Genomic DNA, 25,161 nt, shown 5'->3' with positions numbered 1-25,161 from the left:
CCTGTCATGTGGATATTTGATTATAATCTAACTAATTATATACAATCATTAATTACTAAAAAGTACCTTAGATGTATTTGCGTACTGGTGTGACAGATGGTTACCTCATAACATACACACAAAGATGCCACATGCTGCATGCTAATGAGCTGATTTGAGTCCAGTGTGATGTCATTGAGTCTAGCGTATATTTAATTCAGAGCTACACTACGTGCAGAATTATTAGGCAAATGAGTATTTTGACCACATCATCCTCTTTATGCATGTTGTCTTACTCCAAGCTGTATAGGCTCGAAAGCCTACTACCAATTAAGCATATTAGGTGATGTGCATCTCTGTAATAAGAAGGGGTGTGGTCTAATGACATCAACACCCTATATCAGGTGTGCATAATTATTAGGCAACTTCCTTTCCTTTGGCAAAATGGGTCAAAAGAAGGACTTGACAGGCTCAGAAAAGTCAAAAATAGTGAGATATCTTGCAGAGGGATGCAGCACTCTTAAAATTGCAAAGCTTCTGAAGCGTGATCATCGAACAATCAAGCGTTTCATTCAAAATAGTCAACAGGGTCGCAAGAAGCGTGTGGAAAAACCAAGGCGCAAAATAACTGCCCATGAACTGAGAAAAGTCAAGCGTGCAGCTGCCAAGATGCCACTTGCCACCAGTTTGGCCATATTTCAGAGCTGCAACATCACTGGAGTGCCCAAAAGCACAAGGTGTGCAATACTCAGAGACATGGCCAAGGTAAGAAAGGCTGAAAGACGACCACCACTGAACAAGACACACAAGCTGAAACGTCAAGACTGGGCCAAGAAATATCTCAAGACTGATTTTTCTAAGGTTTTATGGACTGATGAAATGAGAGTGAGTCTTGATGGGCCAGATGGCTGGATTGGTAAAGGGCAGAGAGCTCCAGTCCGACTCAGACGCCAGCAAGGTGGAGGTGGAGTACTGGTTTGGGCTGGTATCATCAAAGATGAGCTTGTGGGGCCTTTTTGGGTTGAGGATGGAGTCAAGCTCAACTCCCAGTCCTACTGCCAGTTTCTGGAAGACACCTTCTTCAAGCAGTGGTACAGGAAGAAGTCTGCAAGGTAAGAAAAACATAATTTTCATGCAGGACAATGCTCCATCACACGCGTCCAAGTACTCCACAACGTGGCTGGCAAGAAAGGGCATAAAAGAAGAAAATCTAATGACATGGCCTCCTTGTTCACCTGATCTGAACCCCATTGAGAACCTGTGGTCCATCATCAAATGTGAGATTTACAAGGAGGGAAAACAGTACACCTCTCTGAACAGTGTCTGGGAGGCTGTGGTTGCTGCTGCACGCAATGTTGATGGTGAACAGATCAAAACACTGACAGAATCCATGGATGGCAGGCTTTTGAGTGTCCTTGCAAAGAAAGGTGGCTATATTGTTCACTGCTTTGTTTTTGTTTTGTTTTTGAATGTCAGAAATGTATATTTGTGAATGTTGAGATGTTATATTGGTTTCACTGGTAAAAATAAATAATTGAAATGGGTATATATTTGTTTTTTGTTAAGTTGCCTAATAATTATGTACAGTAATAGTCACCTGCACACACAGATATCCCCCTAAAATAGCTAAAACTAAAAACAAACTAAAAACTACTTCCAAAAATATTCAGCTTTGATATTAATGAGTTTTTTGGGTTCATTGAGAACATGGTTGTTGTTCAATAATAAAATTAATCCTCAAAAATACAACTTGCCTAATAATTCTGCACTCCCTGTATAGCCACTCCCCTGCCCACCTGCTGCTGATTCATATGGAAAATAACTGTCATCCAGCAGCAGGTGGGCGGGGAGAGTCAGGAGCTCATGAATATTCAGGACTCATCATTAACAGCTGGAGCTTTTCAATACAAGATGTTGGCAGATTGACTGGGTCAATTAAAGAAAGTGACCCAGCATTTTGAAGAGAATCAGTCACTTATTTATGTTGCCCTTAGTTAGGGCACCATAAAACTGGTGACAGGTTCTCTTTAAATGTATGCAGAAGAGGCGTGACCCCCGCTGATCTAACCAAGATTAAATTTCTCCCGTACAGACATAACTGTAGCCAGGAGGAAAGAATGGCGATTAGTGACCTGGAGAAGGATATGTCCATCACTATCACGCCCTCTGATAAAGGGAGCAATGTGGTAGTGATGCACACCTCAGAGTACTGCACAATGTGCCTTTCGATTTTGAGAGATAAGGAGAGTTACGAGACAGTACCCTCGGACCCAACTACACAATATCGGTCAGAACTTTGTGAGATCCTATTAAAAGCTAGATCGAATCATATAATTAGCCAGGATAAACATGACTTTTTGTATCCCTCATACCCGGTAATCGCAACATTTTACTGCCTACCTAAGGTGCACAAGTGGGTGGTACCCCTGAAGGGCCGCCCCATCGTTTTGGGAGTGAGCAGCCTCTCCCAAAACTGTGGGATCTATATTGACCAACTGTTGAGACCTTTTGTTGAAAGTCTTCCCTCCTACATCAGGGACACCGGTGACTTACTGACCAAGCTAGAGGGCATACAAATTGAAGAGAACTGGTTCCTAGCATCAATTGATGTGGAGGCCCTCGATGCCCCATGAGGCAGGCATCTCGGCAGTAAGACACTTTCTGAGAGTCAGGGGCCAACAATTCCTGAGTCACAATAATTTCATTATTGAGCTTTTACAGTTTGTATTGACTAGGAATTGTTTTCTTTTTGATGGCCGCTACTTCCACCAGCTCAGGGGCACCGCGATGGTCAGTTCTTGTGCGCAGTCGTATGCAAATCTGCTCCTGGGCTGGTGGGAAGAAACCATCGTGTTTGGGGACCCCCCTTTGTCAGGTCTCACCTGTCTCATTAGGTCATCACATCATGATTTTATATACTACACTACTACAGATTTTTTAGTTAGGATATTAACATCCCATTTGGCCCATTGACTACTTTAATATCATGAATGTAATGTGCTTTAATTGTTGCAATCACACTTTATGTTAAATCTCTTGTGACTTTGTTTTTGTTTTTTGTCTTTATACCTCCGTTGTATATATCAATTAAATAGCCTCCTTACCATCAGTATTCGCTGCTACCCAGTAATAGGCCGGCTCCAAATGTCCCCGTATGCCCAAATAGATGGTGACATTCTGCTTGGAGTAACTATCTCAGTGCGGAGTGATGCGCTGACGAGCGGCTAGTACGGCACTCTCAGTGCATCGCCAAGGCCGCGCCCCCACGTGTGTCCTCCCCGGCTGTCAGTGACCTGTGGAGGACGTCACTGGGACTCCCGCCTCTTCTGCGTACATTTAAATGCCGTGCTGAGGACAGACCACATGCCGTCCTCTCTGCTGATTTTTGGACTACTAGACCCTCTGAATAACCGATCAGGGGTATCTCCTGAGTAGCCATACGCCTTAGTCTACCCCTTCCGGTCTCCATCCCTGTACTTTTAGGTCCATTTCTTCAGCTCTGTATATCAGATACCATCTTCTTGAAACCTTAATAATAGAGCCGGGAGTCTTCTTTGTACACACCAGTCACAGGTGGTCTAACACTCCCCTCCAACTCTTCATGCTCTTTATCTCCTGATGAGTCTTGAGCTTTGTTTAACTACAGACGAAACTCATAGGATTACTCCTGCCCTAGGGGTCCACATCTAGTCAGTACCCAGTCCAGGGTCTCTAATATTAAAGGGTTAGGCTCTGGACGGAAAGCCCTGGGTCAGGCCATAGGGAATTCTAGGCTTGACAGGGCTTTCTAGGGACAGTGAGTCTCATCTGGACCCTGCCTGCACGTAAGATTGATCTCTGGAACCACAAGACGACATCCAGATGAGCCCCATCCACTGCTAAGACTGTTCCTTTTATTGTGTGGAATACTTACCTGATTTTGGGAAACGTGCTACCTACTAGTGTGTGTGTGACCGTGTATGTATGGTCCCCCATGGCAATATCATTTGCATTTTGTGGATTTTGTTTGTGACACGATTGTGGTGTGTACACACTCGGTGCTTTGTGTAATGTTTGTATCCTTTTATTGTAGTATTTATTAAATGTTAAGTTTTAGATTGCACTACCTCTGGTCCTTTTAAGCTTTAGTTATTGTGGTAGTTGGGGAGATTTTCTCATCATACTTCTCTCCTGGTGGGCATCCTTTTTGTTTATCAGGAGAAATATTGTGCGTATATTTATTTTATAAGCATATCAGACACTTTTTGGTACACTGTAAATTTTCACCTCCAGTAAATGTGTTTGTGTAGATATTTTATTGAATTGCAGAAGTAATAGTGACCCCTGCAGGTTATCTAGTGACACAATATGAGAACATAGAAACAACAAAGTCAATGCAACACATAAAGTGTGAGCCAGGCTGAAGCAAATATAATGTGAGTTAATTAATCAATGTATTACAGCTTTTGGCAGTGGAGCTGCCAGAAGGCCATAGGAAGGCTATTCAAGTGGTGTATCTCACCCAGAGCAAGCTGGGTGAGAACAAGAAAACCTGGGAAAATAGGGTTTTCCCATTGTCTGCAGCAGCTATGGTGGTAATGAGGTTTATTAGCAGCTAGTTGAGGAGCTTGAATAAATCTTGGCTGAGCTCCTTATTCAGGGCTCTCCCAGTCTGGGAAAGAAGCAGGCTGTGTCAAGGCTTGTGGGAGCCGGGACCCTCTAAACATGTGTGGGGGTAAGCACTGTGATGTGTTTTGGGGAGCAGGGTGGTAGACCCAGATCCCGATAGAAAGGGAAAAACTGTTTAGTCAGTGACCAGATGGCTGAGGATTTATGTTTTTGATTTATGTTTTGGTTGCTGTTTTTGTGCTGATGTGCTTGAAAATAAAAGCATCGGTTGGACTTCAATCTGGTGTCCGTGGCGAAGTCTGTGAGAATGACCCAGGGGAAAAAACGAAAAAACGATCCCTTACAAGCTATAAACCTGGAATGAAGCTTATCATACTCATGACATAAACGTTGTTGGAATTGGCTAACAATCTTATGTGTGTGAGGGCTCTCTCAAAGGCAAACTGAAGGTTAAGTTGGAAGTAGGAACAATCAATCAAATCCTTTGATATGTCACTGTGATAACATATCAAAAGTTTTTTAACCCCTTAGGGACCCATGAAGTACCAGTACAGCATGGATCCCGAGTCCTTAAGGACCCATGATGTACCGGTACGTCATCTATAGTTCCGATCACCGCCGCCCGGCGGGCGGTGATCGGAACGAGGTGCCTGCTCAAATCATTGAGCAGGCACCCCCCCGTGTCGGCGATCGCCGCAAACCGCAGGTCAATTGCGGCTTTTTATTGCGCGGGCGGCGTGCCATCAGGTCCCCATGGGGCTGTGGGGGGGACCCGATGGCATGGAAGGCAGCACGATGCCTTCCTGAGGCATCTGTGCTGCCTTCTGGTGAAGTGCCTGTCAGATCCAGCCCCCTGGATCTCACAGGCCCCGGAAGCTGTATGAGTAATACACACAGTATTACTCATACAGCCAATGCATTCCAATACAGAAGTATTGGAATGCATTGTAAAGGAATATACCCCCAAAAGTTCAAGTCCCAAAGTGGGCCAAAAAATAAAGTGAAAAATTTTTGAAAAAATAAAGTTTTAAAAAATTAAAAGTTTCAAGTAAAAATAAACAAAAACGTAATTTTCCACAAATAAAGTAAAAAAAATTAATTTTAAAAAATAGGGGGGGGGGGGAGTATACATATTAGGTATCGCCACGTCCGTATCGACCGGCTCTATAAACATATCACATGACCTAACCCCTCAGATAAACACCATAAAAAATAAAAAATAAAAACTGTACTAAATAAACCTTTTTTTGTCACCTTACATCACAAAAAGTACAACAGCAAGCGATCAAAAGGGTATTTGCCCACCAAAATAGTACCAATCTAACCGTCACCTCATCCCGCAAAAAATGAGCCCCTACCTGAGACAATCGCTAAAAAAAATAAAAGAACTATGGCTCAGAATATCTCCGCATCCGTGACAACCTGGTCTATAAAAATATCACATGATCTAACCTGTCAGATGAATGTTGTAAATAACAAAAAATAAAAATGGTGCCAAAACAGCTATTTCTTGTTATCTTGCCTCACAAAAAGTGTAATATAGAGCAACCAAAAATCATATGTACCCTAAACTAGTACCAACAATACTGCCACCCTATCCCATAGTTTCTAAAATGGGGCAACTTTTAAGGAGTTTCTACTATAGGGGTGCATCAGAGGGGCTTCAAATGGAACATGGTGTAAAATAAAACTGTCCAGCAAAATCTGCCTTCCAAAAACCGTATGGCATTCCTTTCCTTCTGCGCCCTGTCGTGTGCCCGTACAGTAGTTTATGACCACATATGGGGTGTTTCTGTAAACTACAGAATCAGGGCCATAAATATTGAATTTTGTTTGGCTGTTAACCCTTGCTTTGTAACTGGAAAAAAAATTATTAAAATGGAAAATCTGCCAAAAAAAGGGAAATTTTGACATTGTATCTCTATTTTCTTTTTTCTTTTTTTTTTTTTTTTTTTTAAGTTTCAAAATGCTTTATTTTCAAATTAAGAAAATACAATGTGAACAACACCAACAATGGTGTAACACGGTACCGAGCACATACAGAGCAATGAAAATACAGACTGCACACGGATTGGACAAAAAGCAGTTACTATACAGGAAGCTAGGAGCACAGCCTAGTTGTTCAATACAATTCCAGCAATACTTAGCAGATAGGAGAAGTTCCGGTCTCAGAGTAGGTGGGCAAACACTCCAGAGCTCATTGGGGGGGCAAAACCAAGTTTAGGTCTTAGGCCCTGACCCCACCCAAGGCAGGACTTGTAGGTAACTGGATCTTACACTTAGCTTAACGGACTTGGGTCCTCGCACTTAAGTAGGGTTTAGAGAGGAGGGGGGGAACCTATAATTCATCCAAAGGGCCCATCTTTTCATGAACGCCAAGTGCGAACGAGATTCCCAGGAGGCTAGTTCCTCAAATCGATGGATTTGATCCACCTTGAGCTTCCACTGTTCCAATGTGGGCACAGATGTTTGCAGCCATAATTTGGGAATCAACAAGCGGGCCGCCAGTAGGAGCTGCTTAAAGAGGTACGATGGGGCCGGAGAAGCCTCATTATCAAAAAAGGTAAGTAAAGCTCCATATGGGGAAATGGGCACATCGGAGGAGCAAATTCGGTTGCATTCCTGAAAGATCTCTTTCCACCATTTGTTAATGGGAGGACATAACCACCATATATGAAAGAAGGTGCCTACATCCTCCTGACATCTCCAGCATATATTGGAGGGGGGTCTGGTGAAACGTGCGGACTTAACGGGCGTAATGTACCATTGTGACAATATCTTGTAGCCATTTTCCTGGGCTCTAACACATCTGGACAGTTTGTGAGAGGTTTCAAATAATAAGGGGAGGGATTGAAAAGGTATATCCAAGCCCGTGTCCTTCTCCCAATATCGAATGAAAGCCGGTTTGGAAATTAGGGGAGGGGATCTCAATTTATTATATATAAGTGAGATTGTTTTTTTTTGAGGGTTTGGATTTGTTATTAAGGCTTCAAACCAGGTAAGAGGCCGAAGTAGCTCACCTTTTGCATTGTTTTTCCGAATGAATGTCTTAATAAGTGGGACAAGAGTAAGGTCACGGGGTTGGGGTTTAAGCAACGATTCAATAGCATCTGATGTGGTTGGTGAGCCCGGCGACTCTAGAAGATGTAGAATAGGGACTGTTGAGGATCTAACTGAGTTCGAGAAGGTATTGCGAGGTCCAGAAGAGGCCAAACCTAGAATGTCACCAATTGTGATCAGGGGGGAAGGAAAGGGGATTGAACAATGAGATTGGTTCCACCATTTCCAAGTATCGATGGTGGCTTTGATTATAGGGTACGACTGCAGATTGATGGAGGGGGGAGAGTCAAAGCCTAAGCAGACAGCACGGGCCGGCGTGCCTATAATGTCTTGTTCTAGGGCAACCCAAGACTTGTTCTTTGAATTCCTCAGCCAATCAATGACTCTAGTCATCGATATGGCCCTCCCATAAAGTTCAGGGTCTGGCAAGCCAATTCCACCTGTAACTCTAGAACGGGACAAAAACGAGTAAGAAAGTCTGGGTCTACGACCATTCCATATGAAAGCACTAAATTTTTGTCTGAGGGCTACGTAGTAGGACTTAGGTATAGGGATTGGTAGGACCTGTTGAAGGTAAGTGAGGCGGGGAATGACAAGTGAAGAGAGGATGTTTTTCCTGCCAAACCACGAGAGTGTCGGGGCTGACTTGCTGAGTTTATCTACGGCCTCGAATAGTGAGGATTTCAAGGGGGTAAAATTAAGTGAAAAGAGGTCAGAAATGTTAGGACCAATCTTCACTCCTAAGTAAGTTACTGTTGGGGACAACCAGTTAAATGGCGAGTTTTCCATTAAGGAGCGTTTAAGCTGAGGGGATAGGCCCGTGCTAACAATGACGGACTTACTTTCGTTGATCCTAAAATCAGAGACGTCACTGTAGCTTCTTAAATGCTCCTGAATTAAGGGGAGGGAGGTTCTAGGGTTAGAAGTCATTATCATGACGTCATCCGCAAAGGCGGCAAGTTTATGGCTCCTACCTCCCAGAAACATACCCTTAATCCTTGTGTCTGCTCTAAGTTTTATTAAGAGGGGTTCCATAGCTAAGATGAAAAGGAGAGGGGATAGAGGACATCCCTGGCGCGTACCGTTCCGTATTTGAAAGGGGGTAGAGAGGTCACCATTGACCATAACCCGAGCTGTGGCTTGCTCGTACATTGCGAATATTGCCTTGATATATGGACCAGGCAGGCCGAACAGTTCTAGCACGCGGCTTAAGTAGTTCCAATTTATGCGATCAAACGCTTTTTCAGCGTCAGTACTGAGAAGTAGTAGTGGGGAGGAAGTGCATTTAGCATGGCAAAATACGTTGATAACTCTAGCCGTGTTATCTCTACCTTCCCTACCGCGAACGAATCCCACCTGGTCCATATGTACTAAAAGAGGGAGAAGGACTGCCAAGCGGTTAGCTAGAAGTTTCGCTAGAAGCTTAAGATCAATATTGAGTAGAGATATCGGTCTATAGTTAGCACACACTTTGGAGTCCTTCCCCTCCTTAGGAATCAGAGCAATATGGGCAATCGTCATGTCCCTAGAAAGGGAGATATTTTGTAAGGACTGGTTGCACACAGTGAGTAAGCGGGGCAGGAGTTGTTTCTTGAAAGTTTTGTAGTAGGAAGCGGGAAGGCCATCTGGGCCTGGACTTTTACCCTGGGGCATTTGGGCCAGAGCCAGGGTTAATTCCTCGATGGTAAATGGAGCCTCCAGGGAACGTTTCTGGTCAACTGATAGGGTCGGGCAGGACAAGGGTTGTAGAAAGGTGTCAATTAATGAGGAGTGAGCAGAAGAAGAGAAAGAAGGAGGAATATTATAAAGGGCCTCATAAAAATCCCTAAATTGAGCTGCAATTTTTTGTGATGCAAAAATTGGCTCGCCTTTCGGGGAGGCGAGTTGATGTATGTAATTGTCTGCCCTCCTGGCCTTGATTCTGCTAATTAGAAATTTGGTGGCTTTGTCACCGTGTGCATAGAACTTATATTGGGAGTTAAGGTAATACTTGGCCCATCTACTCTGTAATAGGGTTTTCAGTTCTGCTCTAGATTTGGATAGTTCCTGGAGTTGGGTCTCAGCCATGGATTGTTTGTGGCCCGCCTCCAACTTTCTTATTGTGGAAAGGAGACTGTTAATTTTACTTTCCCGTTGTTTCTTTAAATGGGAGCTAATGCTAATAAATTCACCTCTAATAAAGGGTTTATGGGCATCCCAAGTGACTTGGGGGGATAATTCCGGAAGGGAGTTAAGGTTAAAGTATTCGTCCAATAACGTGGCTATTTTTTCTACAGATTCGGAATTACCTAGGATGGACTCATTCAATCTCCAATTAAAACTCTTGGATTGTTGTGTTGGGGATATTATCATTAAATAAATAGGAGCATGATCTGACAAGTGTATAGACCCAATGTAAGCCTTATGGCATAGTTGCAAATGTTCTTTGGATACGAAGATATAATCTATACGGTGGTATGATCCATGGGTATGTGAATAAAACGTATAGTCTAGGGTACTAGGATGTAAGGTGCGCCACACATCCACCAAATGTAGGTCCCAGAAAAAATTCCTAATGAATTTTAAGGAGCGCCTAGACTGAGGAGTCTTGTGTGAGGAAGAATCCATCTGCGGGTCGAGGGCCGTATTGAGATCTCCTCCCACTAAGACTATACCTTCCTTAAAAGAGGAGATTGTTTGGGCTATGGAAGAGAGCCATTTAGCCTGGTTGCTGTTTGGGACATACAGGTTAACGAAGGAATACATTTGGGAACCTATGTAGCCCTTCACCATAATAAATCTGCCCTCTGGGTCTTGCAGGTGACTGGTAGGTTTGAAAGGTATTCTCCTTTTAAAACCAATGCTTACTCCTCCTGACGAGGCAGTGGCCCCCCCACTATGGAACCAAATGGGTTAGTGAGAAAATTCCATGTTGGGAAAATGGTTAAATCTAAAGTGAGTCTCTTGGAGGAGCAGCACATCCGCTCCCTCCTTGCGCAATATGGAGAAGATCTGGCTTCTCTTAGAGGGCGAGTTAAAGCCTTTCACATTATAGGAAGCTATATGGATGTCAGCCATGACTAATCTGTGTTGTGAACATAGAAGCATAGTGTGTGCTGGTCCCCCAAGAGAGAGCACTCACTTTTTGAAGGGGCCCTACCCCGCCCGGAGGAGAAGCTGAAATCTTGCAAACCTGCGAGCATTGCTGATGAATCAGTGAGGTCTGTGTCGGGTACCTAAAATAAAATAACAGGACAGGGGAAACAGTGAGAACAAAAGAAAAATACAAAATATAACAAGGAGTGGATTGAGAACCACTAGTATAAAGCATGGGGGAAAATCGGTCAAAGACCAGTTTACATGACGTTTAGCACGTTTGGGAGCAACCTGAAAACGGGTTAGAAATTGAAATTGAACAAGGAACTGGCAGGAACCCTAATGGGGAAAAGGATAGGGGCCTAGGAGGGCCTCAATAGGTAATTCAAGGGATATTCGAATTGAGGAGTGCCCACTGGGTGTTAAATGTGAACAGAGGTGAGTGGCCAATAGACATGCAATGCTAAAACAATATCTGATCATAGTTATCATAAACATGACTATCAAGGGGCGACGCAGCGGATCTACGAGCAGGAATGAACAAAACTAAACAAAAAGGAGCTACTTCTCTGGAGAGATCCACTACGGTCCTGCCAACGAGGACCACCACTGTCCACGGTTACATCTGGAGGGCCAGGGGTATCATTCTTGAGCCAGTCTCTTAGGCGTCAGCTGTCGGCCTCTCTTCCCTGACTTGTGAGCTTTAGGAGTATGGTGCAGGGAAAAGGGAGCCACTTCTGGAACTGCAGGTAGGGCAAAGAGGTCTTGAAACTGCTCCCAGTTTTCTATCTGCATAGGTAGGATTTGAAGGTGTTCATAGACGTTGTCCAGGTCAGCATGCGAGGTGATATTGAAGCGGCGGCCCCCTTGGGAAAAGGACAGGCCAAACGGAAAGTTCCACTTGTATAGGATCCTATTAGCTCGCAACCACTCCGTCAGAGGCTTAAGATGTTTGCGCTTCTTTAAGGTGGAAGGGGCCAGATCTTGGTAAATCGAAACTAATGCGCCTTCAAACACTATTTCGGATCTGTTTCTGGCCGCCTCCTGCACCGCAGATTTAACCTGAAAGTTCAAGAACTTGCAGATGATGTCTCTTGGGGGCTCATCTATTTTAGGTTTAGGCCGTAAGGCCCTGTGAGCCCTCTCAATTATGACCTCTGGAGCGAAGTCAGGGCCTAGGAGGGAGACACAGAGGGAGGTGATGGTAGCAGGAACCTCACCAGGGAGAACGGACTCAGGGATACCTCTTATCCGCAGGTTGTTCCGGCGTCCCCTGTTCTCCTGGTCTTCTAAGGCGTTCTGCATCTCGTTCAGGTAAGTGCCACATCTACGGAACGAGCTTGTTGTAGCCCTCTGGTGATCCAGCATCAGGGCCTGGTTGTTCTCGAGCGTCTAAACTCGTTCACCCACCTGCCTCATGTCTTGGCGCAATGCGGCAAATTCGCTGAGCAGGGGCTCCAAGGCTTTATTCAGAGTGCTCTTCAGATAGTTCCTTGTAATCGGAAGGGCCCCCCTGCCCTGTAGCTCCTCCGTTTCGCTCTCCTCATCCGATCTATCCTGCAGGCCCGCTTTCTGTTGCTGAGTCGGCGCCATCTTGGAGTCACGAGCGACAAAAGCTGCAGCCGCCTTCTTGACAAATCTATCCATTTCGCCTCCTTGGAGATGGCTCTTGTTAGAGCTAGGGTGTTCCCCTGCCTTGGGGTTACCTATTTTCACCATTTTCGGGTGAAGAGCAAAAGATAGCTGGTGCTAAAGACCGTCAGTCAGACGGAGCTCAGATTCAAGCGGCCATCTCAGGCCGGCGCAAGCTCCGCCCCCTTGTATCTCTATTTTCCATTAATTCTTGTGGAACAGCTAAAGGGTTAACAAAGTTTGTAAAATCAGTTTTGAATACCTTGAGGGGTGTAGTTTCTAGAATAGGGTCATTTTTGGGTGGTTTCTATTATGTAAGCCTCGCAAAGTGACTTCAGACCTGAACTGGTCCCTAAAAAAGATTTGCTTCTAAACTTCTAAGCCTTGTAACATCTTCAAAAAATAAAATGTCATTCCCAAAATGATCCAAACATGAAGTAGACATATGGGGAATGTAAAGTAATCGTTAATTTCTAACGATAATTTGTTTTCCCTTAGTCCTAACAGCAGCACAGATGGGGGGGTTAACTGCCCTCCGTGGACTGGTAGGAATTTTTAATGAGCCCAAAGAATAACCAATAGAAGAACTCCAGCTCCCTTAAAGGGAGGGGTTCGCCCCCCAGCCCACTGTGTCTATAACAAGAAAGTACTTTTAGGGTGGGAAATTTGTGTGCTGCTGTTAGGACTAAGGGAAAACAAATTATCGTTAGAAATTAACAATTTCCCTTACGTCCTACCAGCAGCACAGATGGGGAGATAGCAAGAAGAATCCCCTAGGGAGGGTCCTCATGCCTGGCAGAAGTAAGAACTGTCTGCCCAAAGGCCTAAAACTCTGCTACCTTAGCATCTATTCTATAATGAGAGATGAAGGTTGATTCAGAGCTCCAGGAAGCTGCCTTACAGATCAACTCTAGGGGGAGAAGACTTCTCTCCGCGACAGAGGTAGCTACGGCTCTAGTAGAATGGGCCCTCACAAACTCCGGAGGATCTAAGGATTGGAAGGTGAAAGCTTCCCTAATGCCTTCCTTGACCCAGTGACTAATGGTAGTTTTAGACGCCTTACGGCCTTTAGACTTACCGGCAAACAGGATGAAGAGGTTGTCATCTATCCTGAATTCTCTGGATCTATCCACATAGATCTGGAGGCATCTCGATATATCCAGTGGATGTCGGACTGGAACATCAGAGGAGGAGGCGGAGAATAATACAGGTAGAGAGATTACCTGATTGATATTTTGAAAGGTTGGAACTTTAGGTCTAAAATAAGGTAGAAATTTTAGAAGGACCCTGTCCTGTAAGAAAATCGTGTATGGGTGTAAAGCGGAGAAAGCTTGCAGCTCCGAAATTCTTTTGGCTGAGGTTATGGCCAGAAGAAAGACCACCTTGAGTGTTAGAAATTTAAAGCTTGCCTCCTCCAAGGGTTCGAAGGGGGGAGATGCTAACCCCCTGAGAACTACTGACAAGTCCCATTGGGGAACGGGTTTCAGTATTGTAGGCTTCAATCTTTCCGCTCCCTTAAGGAAGCGTTTGATGAGCGGAACCCGAGAATTTGGCCTGTTGAGCCAGGCCGAGATGTCAAAAACTTGGACCTTCAGGGTAGATGGGGAGAGACCTTTGTCTATCCCATCCTGGAGGAATTGTAAGATCGTTGAGAGGGGCTGATCTGCAGACGCCACCTGATTGGAGCTACACCAAGAGGTGAAGATCCTCATAATCCGGGAGTAGGCCTTCTTGGTAGACTCTGCTCTGCAATGCGACAAAGTTCTCAGGACCGACTCAGAGAGCCCCTCCACTCTGGGAAGGGACTGATCAACCTCCAGGCTGTCAGGTTGAATCTGTGCAGATCTGGGCAGAGATGAGTGTCTCACGACACCAGGGTCTGCTCCGGGGGGAGTCTCCAATATTGTCCCCGACTCATCTGAATGAGCTGGGTAAACCAGGATCTCCTGGGCCAAAACGAGGCCTGATTACCGAGGCCTGATCCTGACGGATTTTTATCAATACCCTCGGAATCATGGAAAAAGGAGGGAAGCTGTACGCCAGCCTGAACCTCCATGGTATTGTCAGAGCATCTATCGCCAGGGGGTTGTCCTCCCTGTATAGGGAGCAGAACCTCTGTACCTTGGCATTGAACCTGGTTGCCATGAGATCCACCTCTGGCATACCCCATCTGAGGACTAGCTGTTTAAAGATCTCCGGATGCAGTGACCACTCCATGGTCGGTAAGCCGCGACTTAGGCGGTCTGCGATGATGTTGAGGGAACCTTGGATGTGAGTGGCAGATAGATGGGATAGGTTCAGCTCTGCCCACCGCAGAATTACCCCAATCTCTGAAAGAAGGGGTAAGGATCTTGTGCCTCCCTGCTTGTTTATGTAAAGCACGGCAGTCGTGTTGTCTGACTGGACTTTCACTGCTTTGCCCCGAATCTGAGGGGCGAAGTGTAGGAGGGCTAGCCGGATAGCACGCATCTCGCGGAGATTCGAAGAAAGATGCCGCTCCTGAGGAGACCAAGATCCCCGAACTGGGGATCCGTCTAAATGGGCGCCCCAGCCTACAAGGGACGCGTCCGTAGTCAATATGAGCTAAACTGGTTGGGTCATAGACTTCCCTGCTAGTAGATGGAACCACCACCTGAGGGAATTCCGGGTTTGGTTGGATAGGGAGCACAGGGAATCTAGCCCCGCAGGGCTGCCGTTCCATTTGTTTAAGACCTCCGACTGAAGAGGTCGGTGGTGCCATAAAGCCCAAGGGACTGCATCCGCAGCCGCTGACATGAGCCCCAACATCTTCATGAGGGTCCGTATAGAGACTTGTCGTGGTACGTAAAGGAACCTTGCCAGGTCCTGAATCCGCGCTCTTCTTTCTGGCGTCAACTGGAGGGACATCTCCAGAGAGTCGATTATGATTCGTAGATAATGGATAGAAGTTGAAGGGCTCACATTTGACTTCTGCCAGTTGATAATCCAGCCTAGGCGGAGCAGAAAGGAAATTGCGACATGAAGATGATGGGAAAGTAGGGGGACCGAAGAGGCTAGAAGAAGCCAATCGTCCAGGTAAGGAACAATGGTCAGACCCTGGAGTCTCAGAGCTGCCACCACCGATACTACCACCTTGGTGAAGATAAGGGGGGCGGATGAGATTCCGAAAGGAAGGGCGGCAAATTGAAAATGCCTGCGCACTCCTGAAATCTGGACCGCGATCCTGAGAAATTTCCAGGAGGAAGGATGGATCGGGATGTGGAGGTAAGCATCCTTGAGGTCCAGAGTAGCCATCACGTCCCCAGGGCTGAGGAGGTGGCTGACTGACCTTATGGTTTACATGCGGAACCTGGTTCTCCTTACAAAACAATTGAGGAATCTCAAATCTATGATCATCCGGAGACCTCCTGTCTTTTTGGGTACCAGAAATACTGGAGAATAAATCCCTAGACCCTTCTCCCCTGCCGGTACCTCCTCCAAGGCTCCCTTGGAAAGGTAGTCCTGGATATAGGATTCTATGATCCTTTGTCTGGCCGGCACAAAACTGCGCGTAGCAATGAATCTTCCTGGGGTGAGAGAAACGAGGTCTATTAGATAGCCCGTAGCTACTATACTTTGGACCCAGGGATCTGAGACTTCCTGGGCCCATACGTGTCTGAAAAAGGAAAGATGCCCCCCTACAGGGAGGTGAGGGAGGGGTACCGGAAAATCTAGAGGCGTAACGACAATCTCTACGTCCAGCCTGCTGTCCTGGTCGGCCCCCACGAGCTTGTCTACCCCTGCCCCGAAAGGGAGACTCTTTCCCTTTTTATCTGAGAGACCCTCCATGATGGTGTCTAATTCGGAACCAAATAGACGGTTCGGTTCAAAGGGAAGACCACAGAGGTTGTACTTGGATGCATTGTCTGCATTCCAGGGCTTTAGCCACAGAGGTCTCCTAGCAGCAGACACTAGAGCCAATGTTTTGGCCGCCAATTTAAGCTGTAGCTGGGATGTGTCACACAGGAAATCCATGGCCAGATTGACGGATTTGAAGGCGGCGAGGATATCGTCCCGAGAGACACTTTGGTCGACATCCGTCTGGATCTGATTCAATCTAGACCTAAGAAAAGAAGCGACCTCTGTGGCTGCAATGCATGTCGAGACTGAGGCTGCGGCCGCCGAGTAACCCCTTTTGAGGGTACATTCTGCCCTCCTATCTAGAGGGTCCTGCAGACTAGACCCATCGTCTGCAGGAACCAGAGTGCTCCTGGACAACTTGGCTATCGCCATGTCCACCTTAGGAATGGAACCCCATGATTCCACTAAGGGTTTAGCCATCGGAAACATTAACTTAAATTTCCGGGTAAGGACTGGACCTTTCTCCGGCTTTTTCCACTCTGTGCGCATCACAGAGAGAAGGGTCTCATCTGCCTTAAAGACCCGCTGGGTCCGGCAAGCGCGATCGGAAGACTCCCCTACGTCAACATCATGGTCCCCCAACCTGATGGACTTTAGTAGCTTCTGTGTCTTTTCGGGTGGAAATAAACATGAAGTTGACTCTTCCTCATCAGAGGAAGACGACCCCACAGAAAGGGGCATCGGTCTATCAGTGGGGGCGACCACCTCCATCTGAGTTTGAGAGGGAATCGGTAACCTCTCATTTAGAAGACGTACGACCCCCTTAATGGAGTCGTCTACGTAAGTCTTGGCCCACTGGTACATGTCCTGCATAGTAGGTTCTGTAGCAGTGGCGGAACGGCAGCTGTCACACCTGGAAAAGGGGCAACTATCGTCAAGAGGCGTGTTGCAATCGTAACAGGCCAGGTGTTTCCTCTTGGCCGCTGACTTCTGTTGCTGGTCTGACTCTCTAGGAGAAGCCATAGCTGAAACGAAAGAAGAAAATTTAAAAGCATTCCTAAAAGTAAGGGAGAAACATACATTAATTAGCGGCACGAACCAGAGGAAAAGTCAAACACAATGATAAAGCTGAAATAGAATAGCAATCGGATGATAGCAATATCTCTCACTGAACGCAGGAGACTCTGGAGCTAGCTTGTTAAAGCAGCGCAGCCAGAGACAGAATGAAGCTATCATGGAGCTTATGTAGGTGAACAGCTCCGCCCAGGGGAGGGGGCCCAGTTACCAGCCCTCCCCAGGAATCCTTGTAAAGCTACTCTGCTTTAAAACCTTACAGAGGTAAAGAAAGGCATTTAATTTGCCCTTATATGGCCCCCACTCCCTGTAGGAACAACCCCTCTGGCTGCTAGACTGATTTGCTTCAAGAAGCAACAAAATCGAGATCAGCCGGAAAACCGGAAGTGACGCCGCCAGAAACCGCGCGTCACTTCTGGTCATGGCGCGGCCATACCACGCCGGATCGGCGAACCGATGCATTCAGGAGGGGAGCCAGTGCACCAAAAGGAACACATCGCCCCCAGGTATCGCTTATGGTAGCTGACTGGGGGGAAAAATGGAAAAGAATAAGCGCAAAAATATAAGCGCAAGATGAAAAGTGACAAAAGAAAAGAGACCAAACAAACATAGCTGATAATGGTCTCCAGATCCCAAAAAGGGAGAGCTTCGCCAGTCCACCTGTCCAAAGGACAGAAAAAAACACGGTGGGCTGGGGGGCGAACCCCTCCCTTTAAGGGAGCTGGAGTTCTTCTATTGGTTATTCTTTGGGCTCATTAAAAATTCCGCCGGTCCTACCAGTCCACAGGGGGAAGTTAACCCCCCCCCCCATCTGTGTTGCTGGTAGGACGTAAGAGAATAACTATTTTTGGAGGTATTACTATGTATTATAGAAGTAGAGAAATTGAAACTTGGAAATTTTAAATTTTTTACTTCATTTTGGGTAAATTTTGTATTTTTTTATAAATAAAAATGATTTTTTTTTTACTGATTTTACCAGTGTCATGAAGTACAATATGTGCCGAAAAAACGATCTCAGAATGGCCTGGATAAGTCGAAGCGTTTTAAAGTTATCACCACTTAAAATTACACTGGTCAGATTTGCAAAAAAGCCAGGTCCATGCTGTAACTATCATAACTTTGATGCTGGCAGGTTTAACCCCTTAGATGTGGTGATCAATGCTTACATCACATTTACAGAGGGAGGGGGCTCACTCCAACAGCTCGCACAATGTAATCACAGGGTGTTAATGGTTGCTGACTCGCAACACTCACGCATATCAGCTGTTTGAAGAGAAAGCATCGCTTGTGCAAAGTGAGCATTCTCTTCACCCATTTAAGTGAATAAGGACGAGAATGTGGAATGACACTGCTCACTGCTGCAGTTGTGACGGCAAACAGGTGAACAGTGAATAGAAGGCAGCACTTGCACGAGTTCTGCTTTCTCTTCAAACAGCTGATCGACAGAGAGACCCCCGCTGATCTGATATTGATTACCTATATTGAGGATAGGTCATCAAAAAAAGTAGACAACTACTTTAAAGTCACTGAATTGGTCCCTAAAAAAAAAAAGGATTGTTCATAAAATTATGCCAACATAAAGTAGACATATGGTGAATGTTAATTACCTATTTTGTGAGGTATTATTATCTATCTTAAAAGCAGAAAAATTCTAATTGAGAAAATTGCTAATTTTTAAAGATTTTTTTTTTATCAATAAGGGTAAAACATATTAACTCAAATTTATTACTAGATTGTAGTACAATGTGTTATGAAAAAACTGTCTCAGAATGGCTTGGATAGGTAAAAGCATTACAAAGCTCTTACCACATAAAATGACACATTCTCAAAATTACGCTCTGTTAGGAAGGTGAAACCTGGCTGTGTCTGGAAAGGGTTAAGGCCGCATTTACACTGTGCCACGTTTGTCTAAACAAGCGTCCATGTGAAATTCACTCCCAAGTGTAATCATGCCCAATGATCAGCCAACATATGATAAAATATACTGGCATAAAAATTATCTTTGTCACCAGCAAAACGCTGTGCGGCCAAGAATATTAGAAGAGGGGGAAACAAACATGCTGCCTCACTAAAATTCTAACATGAAAATTAAAGTAAAAAAGTGCCGACCGACTTGCTAAATGGTTGAGGAGTGCTCAGTACAGGCAGTATATCTGTCTGAGTAAAAGAAGCCTTTGGCAGCGCTTATCATCTTGGTAGTTCTTATGCTTACACACTCCAGTTATCACACAAATTTATCTTAACCTTTTGATGTCATGTATTTTCATTTTTTTTGTATATTCCAACGTGGTGGTGCCACCTTCAGGCCAGTGTTGGAATATACCTTTAATAGGCCTGGTAGCCTTGTACAGGCTCAGGACTATTACTACTAAGGAACATCTTTACAGATCTTAGCAAGGGGAAAGTAGAAAATTGGGAGTGCAGCACTCCTATGTTTTCCACTCTCAGATGCCGTGGTTATATTTGACCACAACATTGGAGTGGTTAACTGTCTGCAATCGACTTTATCGCTGGCCACAGACGTACATGTATGGCAGATGTCATCAAGGGATTAAAGGGGTTGTCTCTGACTTCAGGAAATGACATTTATCATTTAGAGAAAATTAATACAAGGCACTTACTAATGTATTGTAATTGTCCATATTTCCTCCTTTGCTGGCTTGATTTATTTTTCCATTGCATTATACACTGCTCTTTTCCAGGGGTTACGGCTGCCGTTGCAGCACAGATACGATCTGGCCAGGACGGGAGCCGCTGTGCATGTGTGCCTATGCTCCCTCCCACTATCCTGACCACCAGAAAGGCCAGTACTTTTTCCTATAGTGTGAAAGCACGACCACTAACCCCTGGTAACGAGCACTATATAATATGATGGAAAATGAATCTACATGATATCTACAAGATAAATGCTATTTGCTAAAGTGAGGCAACCCCTTTAACAGTTACAGTTGTGTAGCTCTCTGGGTCGCATTGGTCGCAATTGCGACTGGGCTCCATAGCCAGGGGGCCCACAGGGCCCTCCTTGCCAGTGGCGCACAGCCAATTACTGTACCTGTCGCTTTATAAGACACAGTGCGTCTTATAAAGCGAACACCAGTGAGAGCTTTCATTATGGAAGGGCTCACGAGAATGCAAGAGGCGTGGGGAACAGTAAGTGAAGGACTGCACTCACGCCTTCTTCCTGGTCTTCTGAGTCCTCACTGCACTGTCCTGACAGCATACATCGTCAGGATGTAGGTGTGCACTATGACCTGATGCTGTATGCAGTCAGGTCCCAGTGCTGCGCAGGACCAGAAAAGACCAGCGAGGGGTCTGATCTAAGGTCTGATATGGGGGTCTGATTTGAAGTGTGATATGGGGGTCTGATTTAAGGTCTGATATGGTGATCTGATATGAGGGTCTGATTTGAGGCCTGATATGGGGGTCTGATAAGGTTTGATATGGGGTTCTTATTTTAGGTCTAATATGAGGATATGATTTGAGGTCTGATATGGAGGTCTGATCTCAGGATCTAATATGAGGATCTGATTTGAGATCTTATATAGTAAGTCTGATTTGAGGTCTGATATGGGGGGCTCATTTGAGGTCTGATATAGGGGACTTATTTGAGGTCTAATATGGGGGTCGGATCTCAGGATCTAAAACGAGGATCTGATTTTAGGTCTGATATGGGGGTTATATTTTAGGTCTGATATGGGGGCTATATTTTAGGTCTGATATGGGGGCCTGACTTGAGGTCTGATCTGGGGTCTGATCTGAAAGGTAGTAACATAGTACATAAGGCCGAAAAAAGACATTTGTCCATCTAGTTCGGCCTGTCATACTGCAAGTTGATCAAGAGGAAGGAAAAAAAAAATCTGAGGTAGAAGCCAATTTTCCCCACTTTAGGGGAATAAAAAATTCCTTCCCGACTCCAATCAGGCAATCGGAATAACTCTCTGGATCAACGACCCCTCTCTAGAAGCTATAGCCTGTAATATTATTACACTCCAGAAATACATCCAGGCCCCTCTTGAATTCCTTTATTGTACTCACCATCACCATCTCCTCAGGCAGAGAGTTCCATAGTCTCACTGCTCTTACCGTAAAGAATCATTTTCTATGTGTACAAACCTTCTTTCCTCCAGACGCAGAGGATGTCCCCTCGTCACAGTCACAGTCCTGGGGATAAATATATAACATAGTAACATAGTACATAAGGCCGAAAAAAGACATTTGTCCATCCAGTTCGGCCTGTCATCCTGCAAGTTGATCCAGAGGAAGGCAAAAAATGATGGGATAGATCTCTGTACTGACCCCTGATATATTTATACATAGTAATTAGATTTCCCCTCAGTCATCTTTTTCTAAAGTGAATAACCCTAATTTTGATAGTCTTTCAGGGTACTGTAGTTTCCCCATTCCAGTTATTACTTTAGTTGCCCTCCTCTGGACCCTCTCTAGCTCTGCTATGTCTGCCTTGTTCACAGGAGCCCAGAACTGTACACAGTACTCCATGTGTGGTCTAACTAGCGATTTGTAAAGTGGTAGGGCTATGTTCTTATCACGGGCATCTATGCCCCTTTTGATGCAACCCATTATCTTATTGGCCTTGGCAGCAGCTGCCTGACACTGGTTTTTGCAGTTTAGTTTGCCGTTTATTAAAATTCCTAGATCCTTTTCCATGTCAGTGTTACCGAGTGTTTTACCATTTAGTATGTACGGGTGACTTGCATTATTCCTTCCCATGTGCATAACCTTACATTTGTCAGTGTTAAACCTCATCTGCCATTTATCTGCCCAAGCCTCCAATCTATCCATATCCCTCTGTAGTAGTATACTATCCTGTTCCAGGACTGCATACATCATGCAAGGTAATTATTATTTTTTTTTTTACTGGCACACATTATAAGGTGGTATTTTTTGCACTGGCACACATTTTAAGAGGGCAATTTTCTACTGACATTATAAGGAGAATTATTACTACTGGGGGACTGCAGCTTTAGTTTTCTGTTTATTAAAATTCCTAGATCCTTTTCCATGTCAGTGTTACCATCTGTAGTAGTATACTATCCTCTTCAGTGTTAATTACTTTACACAGTTTAGTGTCATCTGCGAAAATTTATATTTTACTATGTAAGCCTTCTACAAGATCATTAATAAATATATTGAAGAGAATAGGGCCCAATACTGACCCCTGAGGTACCCCACTAGTGACAGTGACCCAATCTGAGTGTGTACCATTAATAACCACCCTCTGTTTTCTATCACTCAGCCAGTTACTTACCCACATACAGACATTTTCTCCCAGTCTGAGCATTCTCATTTTATATACTAACCTTTTATGTGGTACAGTGTCAAATGCTTTGGAGAAGTCCAGATATATGACATCCATTGATTTGCCGCTGTCAAGTCTAGAACTTATCTCCTCATAGAAACTGATTAAATCAGCTTGGCATGACCGATCCTTCATGAAGCCATGCTGATATGGCGTTATTTGCTTATTTCCATTGAAATGCTCTAAGATAGCATCTCTCAGAAAACCTTCAAACAGTTTACCCACAACAGGTTTTAAACTTACTGGCCTATAGTTTCCAGGCTCTGTTTTTGGGCCCTTTTTGAATATTGGCACCACATTTGCTATGCGCCAATCCTGTGGGACATCCCCTGTCAGTATAGAGTCTGCAAATATCAGAAATAAGGGTCTAGCTATGGCATTACTTAATTCCCTTATGATACTGGGGTGTATGCCACCCGGTCCTGGCGATTTGTCTATTTTAATCTTTTTAAGTCGCTGTTGTACTTCATCCTGGGTCAGACAGGACACTTTAAATGGGGAATTTATTTTTACATTCAGCCTTTCATCTGACAGTTTATTTTCCTCAGTGAATACATTAGAGAAAAAAATATTGAACAGCTTTGCTCTCTGCGACTCCCCCCTCATTACTCTTTAAAGGGCCAACACCTTCAGATTTATACTTTTTAACATTTATATAATTGAATAACATTTTAGGGTTAGTTTTACTCTCTTTGGCAATTAATCTCTCAGTCTCTAGTTTGGCCGCTTTTATTTGTTTTTTACATGTTCTATTTTTTTTCCTTATAGTTTTTCAGTGCTTCCGTGCTACCCTCCTGTTTTAGTGATTGTATATGCTTTCTTTTTGTCATTTATTGCTTTCTTTACAGTTCTATTTATCCACAATGGTTTATTTTTGTTCCTTAACCTTTTATTCCCATACGGTATGTACCTCTCACAATGAGATTTTAGGATGCTATTAAAGATATCCCATTTTGTGGCTGTATTTTTATTTTTGAGGACTTTGTCCCAGTTAGTTAGGCCTATGGCCTCTCTTAGTTGGCTAAATTTAGCTTTTTTGGAGTTTGGTATTTTTGGTCCTCCCTGTAGAAACACTCTTTTGAATGATAATTGGAAGGTTATTACTTTATGGTCACTATTTCCCAGGTGTCCCCCAACCTGCACGTCTGTTGTTCTGTCAGGCCTATTGGTTAATACTAAGTCCAGTATGGCCGTCCCTCTAGTCGGGTCCTGAACCAGTTGGGAGAGGTAATTATCTTTGATTATTGCCAAGAACCCGTTTCCTTTATGAGATATACAAGTTTTAGATTCCCAGTCTATATCTGGGTAGTTGAAATCCCCCATAATAACCACCTCATTATGATTTGCCGCCTCGTCTATCTCTAGTAGTACATTTTCTGTGGAATTCTGGTATATTAGGTGGTTTATAGTAACTATTAGTATTTTAGCTACATGTATCTCTGCAGCAGGGCCGTCCCTGGACTGACATCACCCTCATCTGCTAAACGTGCAAACTTGTTGGGGTGTGTCAGATCAGGGCTAGATCTCTGGCACTCTTCCCTCTACCCCACTTTCTAACCCTAGCTAGCTAGCTAGCTACCTCACTTTCCTCAGCCTCCTCTCTGTCACCCTCCCCCTCATCTACCCCAAAGATGTGAGAAGCAAACTCTTTTGCAAATTGTCAATGCCTCTCAGTGTTGCAACTTGCCCATTTAGAGACTCGATTTGCGATTCTAAATGGGTAATTTGCTCACACCTTGAGCAAAGATATACACCCTCGAAAGGTTGTTCCAGGACTGCATAAATCATGCAAGGTACGTTTTTTTATTTTTATTGGCACACATTATAAGGTGGTATTTTTTGCACTGGCACACATTTTAAGGGGGCAATTTTCTACTGACATTATAAGGAGAATTATTACTACTGGGGGACTGCAGGGAACATGATTACTAGGGGGCATTATTACTATTGGGGCACTGTTAACATTAAGATAATTGGCAGATAATTATTTGTATTGGTGGGACTTTGGGCAGCAGTATTACTGTTGGGGGCACCCTGGCACAATATAAGCTCAACACAATAATTTTTGGGAGACATTATGTTTACACTATTAGTGTGAGCGACACTATTTGCTGGGCGCAGTTATTTTTTAGGACATTGTGTTCCAATATTTATTAAAGAGGGCACTTTTTGTGTAGAGTACTAATATTTTCAGCAGGATTATCTATTTCAGCAGTATGGTATTGGGGAGCACAGTGGCCACAGTATTAGGTTGTTGAGAAGGTGGAAGGATGATGGAAAAGTAGGAAACTAAGATGTCTGTTTGTCAAACTCTGTAGAGACAAGACATGGCTTTAAGATATCATCATGGCTCTCTGGTCTGAATGGAGAAGATACCCCTTGCCAGGCAGCACTGAGGGAAGCGTGGCCCAAGCTGAACTCTTGACGTTATATCTACCATGGGAAACTGTTCTAATGATACTAATCTCCTCAAAGATTACAATGGAACTGAAAAACCCAGTGTGGAAAAATATATTTTATCTCATGTAGAGACAGTGATGTTGTAAATAAAGGTAGCTCTATATACTCCTTCTGAAAAGTAAATACACGGAGTGCAT

General features: G+C 44.5%; 1 protein-coding gene across 2 annotated transcripts in view; it reads right to left on the bottom strand.

Moving 5' to 3' along the window:
* The window catches only part of LOC122933072, a 145,063-nt gene that overhangs the window by 36,976 nt on the left and 82,926 nt on the right, over nt 1-25,161 (bottom strand). The window contains exon 6 of one of the 2 annotated variants that reach the window (XM_044287824.1): nt 21,361-21,408. The exons of the other annotated variant lie outside the window; for it this stretch is intronic. Within the exon in view, the coding sequence (XP_044143759.1) occupies nt 21,361-21,408 (48 nt within the window). The remainder of the gene's footprint in view (nt 1-21,360; nt 21,409-25,161) is intronic. 2 annotated transcript variants of the gene reach the window in all.

This window comes from Bufo gargarizans, chromosome 3 (assembly GCF_014858855.1).
Source record: "Bufo gargarizans isolate SCDJY-AF-19 chromosome 3, ASM1485885v1, whole genome shotgun sequence".
NCBI classification, from domain to species: domain Eukaryota; kingdom Metazoa; phylum Chordata; class Amphibia; order Anura; family Bufonidae; genus Bufo; species Bufo gargarizans.
The sequence above is the reverse complement of the archived record's forward strand: the minus strand, read 5'-3'. Positions and strand labels throughout refer to the sequence as shown.